Source organism: Varanus komodoensis, unplaced genomic scaffold (genome assembly GCF_004798865.1).
Source record: "Varanus komodoensis strain SLA01 unplaced genomic scaffold, ASM479886v1 scaffold53, whole genome shotgun sequence".
In the NCBI taxonomy this organism is placed as follows: Eukaryota; Metazoa; Chordata; class Lepidosauria; order Squamata; family Varanidae; genus Varanus; species Varanus komodoensis.
In genome coordinates, this window is record NW_025336126.1 from 5444833 (window position 1) to 5458699 (window position 13867).

General features: G+C 46.5%; 1 protein-coding gene across 4 annotated transcripts; it reads left to right on the forward strand.

Moving 5' to 3' along the window:
• The first annotated feature begins 6331 nt into the window (after nt 1–6331).
• Nucleotides 6332–13805, forward strand: LOC123032188 (sulfotransferase 1C2-like). Of its 4 annotated transcripts, none has more exons than XM_044447901.1 (8): nt 6332–6496; nt 7702–7875; nt 8000–8128; nt 8226–8323; nt 8653–8779; nt 9682–9776; nt 11349–11529; nt 13616–13805. In XM_044447901.1, the coding sequence occupies exons 2-8, from the start codon at nt 7704–7706 to the stop codon at nt 13732–13734; spliced, it is 921 nt and encodes a 306-aa protein (XP_044303836.1). In that variant the 5' UTR covers nt 6332–6496; nt 7702–7703; the 3' UTR covers nt 13735–13805. The 4 variants fall into 4 exon arrangements, with proteins under 4 accessions (XP_044303836.1, XP_044303835.1, XP_044303838.1 ...); XM_044447900.1 differs by lacking the exon at nt 6332–6496 and adding an exon at nt 7177–7289; XM_044447902.1 differs by lacking the exon at nt 6332–6496 and adding an exon at nt 7343–7362.
• Nucleotides 13806–13867: the final 62 nt, after the last annotated feature.

Sequence of the window (13867 nt, forward strand, 5' to 3'; positions counted from 1 at the left end):
CCCAATGAACCCTGCAATAAATGAAAAGATAATTCTACATATCTAGCTTGCCCAGATCAAAAAGATACATGAACACATTTATATCACGTAACCAAGGAACGATCTTTTAAATGTCATTTAAGATCTGCAGCAGAGGCCCTGCTCCGGGAACACACCTTGAAGGAGCTTAGGAGAGAATATACTCGGAGGAGGGCCTTCTCTGTGATGGTGCCCTGGGTAGGGAATGCGCTCCCCAGAGAGGTCTGCCTGGCGCCGACATTATATGCTTTTTGGCACCAGGTCAAGACCTTTTTATTATCCCATAATTTCAATGTTTAAATATTTTAAATATGTTTTATGCTCAGTCGTGGATTATTATGGATTTTTATGAGTTTATATGTATTTATTGGGTGTTCGATTTGTAAGCTATCTAGAGACACGCAACACTATTGGACAGGATAAAGATACCCAATTGAATTAATGTCCAGTAATATTGATAAAAATTGGGGTCAAATTTTCTCAAATCCAGAGAGCAGCCAAATGCTGTATCTCGTAGGTCTCTCTTCTTGGACAACATACTGTAAACCAGACTTTCTGAACCTAGTGCCCTACGGTTACAAGCTTAAACAGGTCACATAAGTTGGACTACAGTTGCCACCATCCCCAACACATCTGACAGTTAGAAAAGGCCGCTGTGAACTGTCATGAGGAGACATTGTTTATATAAGACATCAATGTAGGATCACAGTCATAAATCAAGTATATTTCTGCAGCATGTTTATAAATTAACATGCATTGACTTGGCATAAAACTTGAACTTGTTTGCCCAAGAGTTTTCTCCATTATTAATTCAACCTGGATGGCCTCTGTGAAGATGTACTGAAGGTTTTCGCACTGACAAATTAAAGGTAAATATCTGGGTGCTTCTGCAAACACCAGCAGGTTGACACAAACCAATTCTGGCACAACAGGTTGTCCTTACTAGGGGGACAGGTTTCCTAGGCACCTTTTGTCACCTGTGGAGCTCAGTCTCCTGGAAGCCTGGCGAGTCTTTCCTTGGCTCACCTCTAATCTCCTCGAATTACATTTTCGGCAATTGTTCTTCAAGCAAGTGATCAGAACAACTGCAAATTTGATAATATGGCTTAGGTATTTTCAGCAGAACATTGCATAAGAGGATGTGGAAATTAGAATGCTGTAACATTCCGTCATCATCCTTGTCTCTGCGTTGCCATTATCCTCTCTCACATCTGTTCTCTCTTTAATCCTCATCCTTTTCCCCCTTTTCTTCTTTTATTTTATATTCTTCACTAACTTTTGGGAGGCACTCTTGTTTTCCAGGTCCGGAGCACACAGCTGTCACAATAAACTCTTTTAACTGTAAAACTAATGCAGACATAGCATACAAAAGCACAATTCCTAAACTGCATATTAACAGCAATTACACTTGTGGGTCTTCTGGGAGGTATCATAAAAAAGCTGGGAAATTTTCTCTTATTTTTCCTATTACAAAGAGGAATAAAATTTACCTATTGTATGTGTAGGGGTATGGCAACTGCCCTTCGATTGCCAGCACCTTCTCTCCCCCCACCCTACAAAACTTCCTTATTCTTTATATTTTTCTTCTGTGTCTGTCCCTTTTGTGCATGGACACTATGGTGTGCTTAGCTGAGTCACATGGCCTTCCCTGTGGCTAAGATCCTTCTGTAGTGCCTACTTAGAGTTCCCTGTGCAACGTTTATTGCTGGGAGGTTTTCATCACATTATTGCTTTGCATCGGTCTCTGCAGATAAGTGATTAACCCCACTAACACCGCCTCACTGTGAATTATCCTATGATTTTTTGCCTCCCCTTTGGGAAGCGAGCCTTGATTTATTGATTTCTTCTCACCACTCCCCTTTTTTAAAAAATAATGAAATAACTAGACAGAATTCCAGAGGAAGGAGCGGTGTTGTAGGATTCCTTGTTCTGGCCTGAACTGCTATAGGGCACGGTACAGAGGGCATATGCAGGGACATCACTCACTCGAACAGCACAAGGCCAAGATCAAAGTATATTGCAGCCATACGTTGCAGGACACCTGGAGTCTCTCCAAAAGAACACGATTTCAGAGAGGGCTTGTGCCCCTACGATGGACCGCAGCAACCACCGCCTGCAGCCAGCACGGCCAGGAACAGCCGCTGGGCACAGGGCTGAGGAAGGCTGATTCAGGGTGTCACAGCAAAGCTAAGGTTCTCAAGCACCCGCTGCCATCTGGTGTCACTTCACGGATATATTTGACAGCTGTCAAGAGAAACCAGAGTTTTGCTGCCAAACCTGCCACTCATTTGGAGGCTGCCTTCGCTGCCGGGCCAAGGATTTTGGCCCTGCAGTTCAACCATAGCTCATTCACACAAGGAAGGAAGGAGAGAAGCTCCTTGCCTTCAGACAGAAGTTCTTTCTCTTCCCCAGCTGCCCCTGCCATTTTTTCCTGTCCCTTCTTCAGCTGGTGGCTCAGAAAAGGGAACTCAATGCACAGCCTGCAAGCTGAGGACAGCTGAGCAGGCAGCACTGAGGGAGATGGGGTACTCCTCCAGACCTGCTGAAGGATCACTCTGTTTTCCTCTTCCCTCCCCATCCTTCTTTCTTTGTGTGTTGTTTCTTCTTAGATTGTAAACTTGTAGGTAGGACCTGTCTTGCTTTCCAGAAGCTTATTTGGCTGGGGAGCAGGGTAAAAATGTTTTCAATACATAAACAGCTGAGTCACACGTGAATCTGAGCGTGGCATGGAAACAATGCAAGCATCATTCCCCATCCCTGCCTCGCCCTGGTAGCAAAAGCTTTTTCTAGTACATTGGCCTTCTCTCATCCCTCAGGAGAAGGAGGCCTCAGCAATGCCATTGGGCTGAGGTCCTGGGCCCTGGATCAGTAGAATGAACAGGAAGGACTCCTCAAGACCACAGGATGGGTTTTCTGCACTTTGAAGCAAGCGAAGAAATGAAAATCACCCCCTGCAGAGAGGGCCCCACATAAGAACATTAAATCCAGATTCTAGAATGTTCTAACTCAGCCTCTCCCAGTTTGGAGCCCTGTGGATGTCTTGACAACAGTTCTCGGCACTCTTGAGCATTTTGGGTCATGCTGGCTGGGGCAGATGTGGAAGGAAGACTGACATTTGAAGGGCAAAACTGTGGGAAAGGCTGGCCTAAGCTCCCTGCTCAAAGCATGAAGGTCATCTGCAGTGTTCAGGGGAAAGTGAGGGGTGAGGGTCCCTTACTGATCTTGGAGATGGAAAGGATGAGGATGAACACCCTCATCAGCCTGGGGCCGTCCTCTCTCCCTGGAGTCAGTCACAGAGCTCTGAGCACCCGCTCTTCTCCAGAGGCGGTCTGATTCCAGGCACCTCAGTGAAGGGCAGAATGGGGATCCCTTCCCTCTGGGTTCACAGCTGGCCCCTGCAGCATCTGCCTTAAATTCTGTCAGGTCCATGGCCCCACCTAGGGCAGTGGCCCCCAAGAACCAGTGGCTGCAATATTGAGCCGCAATTGACAGTCATAAACGAATCAGCCCCCTCCTTCTGCCTTGCTGTGGGAAGCTCTTTGCTTCAGCATATCCTGTGCATCCAGAAGAGTGTTGGCATTGCCTCCTAAGGTAAAAAGGACTGCTAATCCCATACAGCGATCAGATTGCAACATCTGTGGGATTAATTTTATAAATCCCTGGACCTGTGGGGTGAATCCCTATGAGGTGTGGAGTGCACACCTTTCGTGCTGATTATTGGTGTCCCCACAGAGAGAAGTGGGGCAGGGCGGAAGGAAAATGGAGAATTGCTTCCGGTCAGCTCCAGGATTGCCTTCTCTGGTTCTTTCCCATTTCCAGCCACTCTGATACCAGAGGAGCCCCCAAAGTAAGCAGTGACACAGCTGCTGGGAGAAGCCAAGAGTGTCCCCTGGGCTTTCCTTGTGGGTCACCCGGCACCCCTGCTCTGTAGGAGGACTGAGGTGTCTCAAACACTCTACCCTGCTGCCTTAGTCAGGGTGAAGGTGTTGGGGAAATCCAAATAAATCTTTCTAGAGATAGGTTGCTTATACGTGCCTTTGTGATACAAAATCAAACCAGCAGTATCCCTGCACCTCTTGCCCAGAAAGAACCAGAATTCCAAGCCAAACTCCTTTTCCCTGAAGCATGATTAGTCATCTTTAAGAAACTGAGACTCCCCACTCACCTGAGGTGGCTGCTACATTTAGTTGCAAAAGTTAATCCTCTGCAGAATCTGACTCCCAAGAAAAATTATAATATAATCATTCTTCTGCTAGCAGCAACAAACTACCTGATCCATTTCTCTAGCAGTATTGCAATCACTCTCATTTACATATTCAAGCTCACACCCAAGAACTGTGCCTTTCTGATTGTCATGTCAATATCCTGTAATCATCAATATTTGCTGTACTATTGTGTTATCTCCCATCTGCATATTTCTCACATTGTTTCGACCTTGACTATATTATGTACCCATTATTAACTTGTCATCAACTCTGCTCCTGCGTAAGTGACTAGAAACCTATAAAACACTCTGCATATGTTCTAGAAACTTGTAGTTGGTGGGTGTACTCTACCTGGCAGCGCTGTTGTAGGTTTGTACTCTACAGAGGGGTATATCCAGGTTGTTCTCACCAATAAAGCTGCTGAGGTTCGAGGCAATGGTATCTCCCTGTGGATTTGAGTGTACATTCCCGCAGCTGCTAATCCATTATTCCCTGGCAAAGGACAGCACCCTGTTATCAAGGCTGAAGTAAAATTCAACCACCAGTCCAGTTTGATTCTGTACAAAGAATTGGGGGCGGCTTGGCATCTTGTCCTTTGATTGAGGCAACAAAATATATTGGGACAGTCGTGTCTGATCCCAATGGCAAGATTAATCCAAGACACTCATATGAGGCCTGGCATTCCCCAGGAGCAATACGTGTCCTTCCATTTATTTAACACTTTTGTATACCATCACAATAGCCTCATGGCTCCATTTGTGGTCCAAATCACTTGTTCCTCAGGAGGTCCTACATGTCTTAGTTACCGCTGTCTTTGGTATCGGGCACAGCATGGCAAACGGACATTATCCGAAGCCATATGGACAGACGGACATTCAGCTGGCTAGACCAGAGATTAGCTCAACATATGCCATGGGCCTTCCTCGCCGTATTTTCAGCTTCATGAGAATATGCCCAAGGTGCTGAAACATACAGGTGGGGTGATTAGATCAAGAAAGAACCCACCAAGGAAAATGATAGGCGCACACAAAAATCCTCTGTCAAAAGTTTGAGTTCAACGAACCTCTCTGTGTATGTCAAAGATTTGTTCTGGCTGTTTGTGTTTCTGGAAAATGTTTTGGCCAGTGAAGATTGTTTTCCAAGGAAGGTCTGAGGCTTTGAATGAGCGAAGAGAGGAAACCTAGCTCTCAGTTGCTTGAACCCAATCTAGAATTTACTTCCAGGCCCCTTCTTAACTGTAACCCCGTCCTTTTGTGAGAGGCCTTTTAGACACAAGCACACCTCCTCGCTGCACACCGAGGTATATTATGAACTTCCATGTTTCATTCCTTCCAGGGATCCCCCTTTCTGGAAACACAGTTAAGACTGGGTGGGGGAGACTCAGAACTGCTCTCAAAAAGAGCTGGGTTGCAGTCGCCTCCAGTCCTGCCCAAGCTGGCTTCCGGCACAGATCTCAAACTCTGCCAGATTCCTTTGGAAGCAGGACTATCAGATTTGCTCCTTCCAAAGGGAGGAATAGCCCAGAAGGAACTACAGAGAGTGCTTTTGCCCACGTTCTTCTGGAAACACTCCTCTTCAACTCCCAGGATGCTCATTCCACCTCTTTCCCAGCTGGGAACAGACATTGCAACTGAACTATCCATCTGGTGTGGAGGAACTGGAGCAACCAGCCCAGCCTACCAAGCTAAGACAGCAAAATCCTCTGGTCGTTTCCTTTCTACCAGAATACGAGTTAACCCTTTGCTGAACAGCAGGGCATTGCAAGGTAAGGCCAGCTCTCTGTTCCTTGGTAGGAAAGGAGAATGCACTGCACCACCGAAGTGGCCTCTCTCTTCTTGACACGCCACAAACAGCAAGCTCCCTGACAGACACTGCTAAAAAGCAAAAAATTTATGTGAATATTCGGGCGAACTTTGTAGCAAAACAAGGTTTTGAACTGTGTGTTCTGTGGTTCAAGGCCAGTATTATTCATTACACAACATTTTAACTCTCACATTAGCAAGAGCCTGCCCTAAGCACTTCCAATGGGAAGGCTTCATGTGTGTGATATACTTAGCACAGGAATCACCAGGAACGTGTGGCGGGGGTCCCACATCAGCTACAAAGCTGCGGCAGAAAATTCCAACACAAATAGAGCCGTCTGTCTGGCCAGCTGCCATTGCCCATTCTGGCAGCCACAAGGGGGAGCCACACGCAACAACCTGGGAATATTTCAGGTATTCCACACGGCACTTGAGGCAACTCAACTGGAGCTTCCTAACATCTGCAAAACTGTAAGTTCAGTCTGTGGTGGTGGACGTGGGATGGATTCCTAGTGGCACCATAAGGGTAGGACCTTGGGACAGAGAGCCAGCCCCCCACCTAGCAAAATAAGCAGCTGGGTTACCTAATGCATATTACTATCAAAACAGTCACTCTTGCCTTGGTAAGACTATTTAATCCAGAGTCTAAATATATTTAACTTTAGCAGTGCCAATTCCCAGCTAGTGAACTGTGTTGATTCTCTGATATTTATGTTTCAGTAACATAAGGAACATAGTGGTTCTCTCTGCCTTGATTTCAACTAGCAAAGAACTTTCACCTTAAGCCACCATCATTTAAAGTAGAGTAAAAGTCAGATTATGACACCCAGCTCACCTACAAAGAGCCATGCTTTAAAGAAGGGAAATCTCCAGATGTTTTGCACTTCAACCCCCCAAAACCCCTGCCAGTATGGCCCACGATCAGGAATTCTCAGAGCTGACTTCCAAAGTGCCCGAAGTTCTGCCTGCTGCTGTCACATTATACCATTTAAAACACACACACACACGCACACACGCACACACATATCCTCAGGAAGGAAACCCAGGCAGGAAACTTGAGAAAGGGCCTGGCAAAATGCCCAGCCCTAGCGTGCAAGCAAGAGAGCCCACCCACCCATCCATGCACACACCCACATTTTTTCAGAAAAACAGGCACATGACGCTCTTGGGCCATGAGGAAACTTCAGAAAGAAAGAAGGCCAGACAGAGGCAAGGACAGACACAGAGGAAAGAAAGGTGCATTTGCAGTACGAGGAACTGACAGGTGAGAATCACACCTTATCCATGTCCCAGAAGATGGTACCAGAGGGCAGGGTGCAGGGGCCCTGATTTCTAAGGTAATTTATTCACATAGCAATCCTTCTGCAGCTAAAATGACAACATCTGTGCTCAAGAGGGAATTATGGACAGGCCTGAAGGAACCTCAGGATTAGTAGAAGTACTTAAAAAAAAATGGAGACCATCTCTAAGGAGAGGGAAAACCCCAAATCAGCTCAATGGACCACAGCATACTTAGCAGGCACATAAAATTGGATGAGGGGAGGGGGAACGGAATGGAGTGTCCTGGAAAAGGGCACATCTGGCTGGCTAGAACTCTGAACAGAAGTGCTCCATAAAACACCACTATGTTGCTGGTCAGGCTTGTCTTGGATTAACCCTTTTGCTGTTTTACCAAGTGATGGATAATGAACTTGAGTTGTTCGAGAAGGACTTTGCATCAATCAAGCGCATGGCACTGGCGGAAGTTGAAGGAATCCCTTTAACGGGTGATGTTGCCAAGAACTGGAATTCTCTGTGGGGTTTTAAAGCCCGGCCTGATGACCTTCTCATTTCCACTTATCCCAAAGCAGGTATTTGGGGAAGGAAAAAGAGGGGAGGCATGCGGGCAGATAAGAATTAGGGCATCTGGGAGATGAAGGGCTACGGATTGAGTTGTTGGATATCCATCTGTTTTCTTCAATCATATCCTGCCAGGGACTACCTGGATCCAAGAAATTGTGGACATGATCCAGCATGGAGGAAACTCACAGAAATGTGCACGGGCCCCCATTTACGACCGGATTCCCTTCATAGACTTGTTTCCTCCAAAATCCCTGACCTCGGGTGAGGAACGGCTAATACTTTGGGGACGTGGGGGGGGTGAGGGAGTGAGAAAGGGTTTCTCAGCGGGCGACTGAATCCCTCCCCCATGGTGTTACAGGAGTGGAAATGGCGGAAACAATGCCCTCCCCGCGGACAATCAAAACCCACCTGCCTGTCCAGCTCCTGCCACCTTCCTTTTGGGAGCAGAATTGCAAGGTGAGGGCAACCGAGAGTCAGAATGATGGGAGGGTGGGGCTGAACTGGAGCCAAGGTTTCATTTCAGGACCCCTTTTGAGGACCTGTCTCAAGCTGGGAACAACATCTGAAAGAACAGGTGCAAAGAGCAACCCTGTGCACGTCAAAAGTGAGTTCTTTTGCTGGCCCGGTCAGATGATGGGGCTTAATCAGAGAGGCTGTGGATGCCCACAGCTTTTCTTTGAAGGAAATAAATTTCCTGGAGCATGAAGGAGGGTCCAGGATGCAGAGTGAAGCACAGAGTGAAAGGTTTGGTGTGAGGAGTCCCACCTGCTCTGTTCTTTTCCCAGATCATTTATGTGGCCAGGAATGCCAAAGACAACGCCGTCTCTTATTTCCACTTCCACCGCATGAACCAAGGGTTGCCGGAGCCTGGAACCTGGGACCAGTTTTTTGAGAATTTCCTTGCAGGAAAAGGTGAATAGAGGGCAAAGGAAGTGGAAAGATATGAGATAAGACCGGATTCCCAACATGGTCCCTGCAGGCATCTTCATCCACATTTGCCAGACTTCCTGTCCCTCCCATTTCTAAACCTCTGTCATAGTTTCAAATTCTTCTTTCTAAATGAGAAGTTGGCATTCTGTGCAACAAAACCGTACACCAGTTTTATTTCCAGGCCATCTAGGCCCTGTGTAGGCCCCAGGAGCATTCTTAGAAAATCAGGTATGCCCGTGTAGTCCAGAACTTTATTTTGAAGGTTTCCCAGCTGGCTAGGAAAAAGAAAAGGGTAACCCACAAGGCAGTAGAGAGCAGCAAACCAAGTTCAAATGGGAGATTTTGTGCTTTGGAGTTCAGACCCTAGCTCTGTTTGTACATAGGTTCCTGGGCAAGTTCCTTTCTTTTAGCCTCAAGGGCTTGCATTCCGGGAAATGGGTGGACCACCATGGCAGCCATTTTGTGAGAGTGCCCATGATAATCTCTAATTCCACTGACCTCCTAAAGGTTGTTGGTGGGAGGGGGCTGAAACAGGAGAAAAGAGTCAGGGCATCCGGTTACCAGCTTGTTCTAGGAGAAACAAGGAGGGCTAGGACTGCTGAGCTCAACTGCCTGCTTGGCTGAAGGAGGAGAGGAAGTCTGAGGCTGCTCACAAGGGCTAGCAATTAAGCAGAGTCTTGTGAAGGGAGCAACTACCTTCCTTCCACCCTTAAAAACTGCCCCTAGATTTGCCACTGGGATGGATTAGACCGCAGCTACCATCATTCCCATTCAGCACAGCCAAGGGATGGGAGAGGCTGCTCTAGATTATGAGCAGGACAGAGGAAGAGCTGATGCTAATCCTACCCCATTCTTCATCCTCCTGTTCTTACATCTCTTTGCAGTCGCCTGGGGCTCTTGGTTTGACCACGTTCGTGGTTGGTGGGAGGCAAAGGACCGTCACCCCATCCTCTACCTCTTCTATGAAGATATGAAAGAAGTAAGGCATTCACACACCCCCTACTAAGCAGGGTGCAAACATAGGGGAATATTGCACTGGTTTGGGGCCCCAGGGATCAAATGGGTTGCATTCTGAGTTGTAAGGGGATTCTAGTGGGAAAACAAAATGAGATTAAGTTACATATCACATGTGGAAAGCCCCTGGTCCACAGGCCAAATCTCACAGTTTGGGGTTCCCCAGAAGGCCGTGCTTCTTTCCCTGCTGTATCACCCTGAGCCCTGCTATGCGTGAGGCAGTTTTTTTACTTCCCAGGAAGAGATATTCTGCCTGCCAACTAAAGGCTGGGTATTGTGCAGCGAAACCACCCAGCAGCCCCATTAACTAAACACTGATCCAATTTAATATACGGGTAACCCTCAAAAAAGGCTTGTGCTTCACAACAACACAACAGACTTGACCAAACAGCTCAGCATCCTGCAATGATCAAAACAGGGTTTATTATTCTGCAACACACCAAACACCAGCTGGGTTTCAAAGGTTGCATCAACTAAACACTTACCTTGCGCAGCCTGAAGGGAACCCCCAGTCAGCTGGAATGGACAGGCAGCAGAGGCTCCCTCAAAAAGTCCAAACAGGAACACAAACAAAATGGCAAACTTATAAAGGGTACACGATTCAAAGCATCACACCTGCATCTAGCATTCTTTATTACCTTATAATCACAACATAGGAGAATACTGATTACTTATACAGGTGCTAATAATAATGCATAATGAACTACTACTAATGCGATGGCACATTCCTGCAAGCATATATAATCAGGATTGCTGAAGTAAAGGGGCTTCAGCTGCTCCTGTTCAGTGATCAAGAACATTGATTTCCTTCTGCTAGTAGTAACAGAAACTTAGGTCTTGCCCAGGACTGCTCAGTGAAGGAGATTAAAGTAATCTCCTCTCCTCATCAACCAGCAATTTCTGTAGGATGCATAAAGGAATAAAAAAGGGTAATAAATTACTTAGGAGACAATCTGACACATGTTTAGACCAAAAAAAAAAAAAGTTGTATAGCTTCATGCTGGCTGGGGAATCCTAAGAATTTTCGGACTTTATTTCTGTCTAAACATACATAAGATTGTGCCCTTAATATCTTTTACTCCACTTCTTAGCTGCCTTCCAAACCCATTAAGGCATGGCCAAGGCTGGAGAAATTTCTGTTTGGCACTTCTCAAAATAGCACTTTCACCTCTGATGCTAAACTGTTCCAAGCATAATCACAGCATTTGCAAGTTGGGGAGGACCCTGGGGGTCATCGGAACTCAAGGCAAGAATTCTGTAGCTACATAATCTCTGACAGGTGACCATCTAGACTCTCCTTAAATCTTTCCAGCAAGAGAGATCCTTGCCTCTCAAAGGAGTCTGTTCCACCATCAAAAAGCTCTTGCTCTTAGGAAGTTCTTCTGTTTAGTCAAAATCTACTTTCTTGACATTTTCACCCTTTTGTTCTTGCCCTGTGCTCACCTGGAGCAACTGAAAAATCAAGTGCAGAAAATACCTTCTGACATCAGAGTGCAAATCAAACAAGAACTACACAAGCACATTTCTTTCTCCCTAGGACCCCGCCAGGGAAATTAGCAAAGTAGCCCAATTTCTGGGCATACAACTTGCGGACACAGTTCTGAACCAGACTGTGCAACATACATTGTTTGAGAACATGAAAACCAACTCAATGGCTAATTACAGCACGCTTCCTGCTTTCATCATGGACCAAGCTGTGTCTCCCTTTATGAGAAAAGGTGAGTGCCAGAGAAAAGGCTGAGTTCCAGACAACATCTGATAGAAAAAGGCTCTTGTGGCCAGAGATAGGGGAAGAATACATTCCATTCACATTTTTGATGTGAATTTAAATGATTTGGCACTTTTGAATCACTATGAGAATTGAAATTCAATCACCCATCAAAATTTGCAGTTTTTCAAATAAAATATATATTTGAAAAAATATAGGCTATATATATGTATGTGTGTACATATAAGTTGCCAATAAAAGAGAGGCAGAAATGAGTTTTATGAGCTCCCTAAATCAGTATGAATGTGTACTGGGGATTCTAGCATCATTCCCCAAAATGATGGGTAGGAACTTCCATCCTAGTAGCTGGGAATGATGGGTGATACAGTCCATCACATCTGGGGGGTATCAGGTTGGGGAAGCCTGAAATACAGAGCAAAGACCAACTATGCAAGCAAACTCCATTAGGTGCCAGTGAGGATTCTTGGACTGTTTCAGGGGAGGCAAGGAGAAAGCCAGGAGTTTTGCTTTCAGCTTTCAGGTGTCTAGAATATCCTTGCAGGTGGGGACCCGCTGCAGAATTGCAAGCTATTTTTGTAGCCCAGATTTGTCTACTTTGAACAGTAAATCTGTCAGCAGATAACACCAGACACTAATGTTAATCTCTGTATCAGGGTATGTCCAGATGGAGGGCCCCTAGTGTAACTGGCCAAAAGTCTTTCATCTTTCCCCCTTTTTCTGATTAAGAACACATGGAAGAAGCAGAGGGAAATTATAGGATAGTGGAGTTGGAAGGAGCCATGAAGGCTATCAGGTCCGACCCCCTGTTGTTGCAGGTCACCAATTTACTCCGTCCCACTTAGATGACTGTCGAGCCTCTTTCTGACTGTCTCTAGTGTGGGAGAGCCCACAGCCTTTCTAGACAAATAGAAGGCGATGACATCTGGGTCACCTATAAAATTTCAGGATTGAGGAAGAGCAATTGCACAATAAAAGTCTCATCTGAACATAAGAGCATAAAAACGTAAGAAAAGCCATGTTGGATCAGATCAGCTTCTGTACTGGAAGACTGGAGAACGGCCAGTGCAACACCAATTTTTAAGAAGGGATTCAAGGGGGAGTCAGGGAATTGCAGGCTGGTTAGCTTAACACCTGCTCTGGGCAAATGGTCTGCCGGTCTATAGCGCTAGATGAGGACTGTCCCACCTGTCAATCAGAGATGATCCTCCCCTTGGACAGTGAATAGCTCATCCCTCGCCCCCCCAAAATCAGTTGCTGCCTAACCAGCTCAATTTCCCACCATGGCAAATGCCACAGTGGCAGCCATGCAGAGGGAGTGGGGCACACATACCGGCCTTGGATAGTGGGGCACTATCCAGAAAGCCAGTGCCGAGCAGGAGCAGTGCTAGCTGCTGGAAAGGTCCCAGACTGATACCCAAAGGAAGCGGGTGAGGAACAGCAGCCCAAATTTTCATTCCCCAATTTGCACATGCTCTAAAGTCTCTTTGTGTGTATCTTTAAAGGGCTGTGTCTCCTAAGGACACCCATATTTGGGGGAAATGTGTGGGCAGGGGGGCATTTCATTTCAGGAAAAAGGCTCTGGTGGCCTGCAGGAGGTGAAGTACAGACAGGGAAAGAAACCAGCAAGGACGCCAGTAAGTGCCCACCAAAGTCAGGGTGGTGGAGTAGATGGCTTCCCAGAGATCTGGGCTCTGAATGGAAGATTCACTGCTCCAGCCGTGCCGCGTGCCCCTTAATGTGGCCTCTGGTGCTGTGAAAGCTAACAGAAAAGCCAGCCAAGCTTCTTTCGCAACATGTGGCTGCAGCCCGGAGGAGAGCATTGAATGTGGACTCCAAGGGGTCAGTTGAAAGAGGACAGCACTGCAGCCCAATAAACTGGAATTATGCCTCATGGGTCTATACTGAGTTTTTGCCCTAGAACCTTTCCTGCTATCCTTTGCAGTGGAACTGGGTTTCTATGACGGGCACTGGGGGAAGCGACAGATGAACCAATGTGTGCATACAAAGCCTGATACCTTCTAGACTAAGATAGCAGGAAAGGTGCACAGAATCCAGCTTGTTTTCTTTGTCTGCAGGTGCTGTGGGAGACTGGAAAGAACACTTGACAGTGGCTCAAAGTGAACGGCTGGATGACCTCTGCATGCAGAAACTGCAGGGCAGCGGCTTGACCTTCCGCACTCAGTTAGAAGCATGACTCTGTGCTTCTCACCAAGAACACATTTACCAAAATGGGCATGGATTTTAATAAAATAAGCCTTGAAGCTACATGCAAGGGGAGAGCTGGCTTCTCTGTGTTGGCTTTTTCTGCATCCTTGTGCTAAAGAGGC

Excerpts from the sequence above, each read along its gene's own strand:
- LOC123032188 (XM_044447901.1), top strand. The coding sequence starts at position 7,704 with ATGGATAATGAACTTGAGTTGTTCGAGAAGGACTTTGCATCAATCAAG. Across the intron at positions 7,876-7,999 it reads TTCCACTTATCCCAAAGCAG|GGACTACCTGGATCCAAGAA; the intron begins GTATTTGGGGAA and ends ATATCCTGCCAG. Across the intron at positions 9,777-11,348 it reads TCTATGAAGATATGAAAGAA|GACCCCGCCAGGGAAATTAG; the intron begins GTAAGGCATTCA and ends CTTTCTCCCTAG.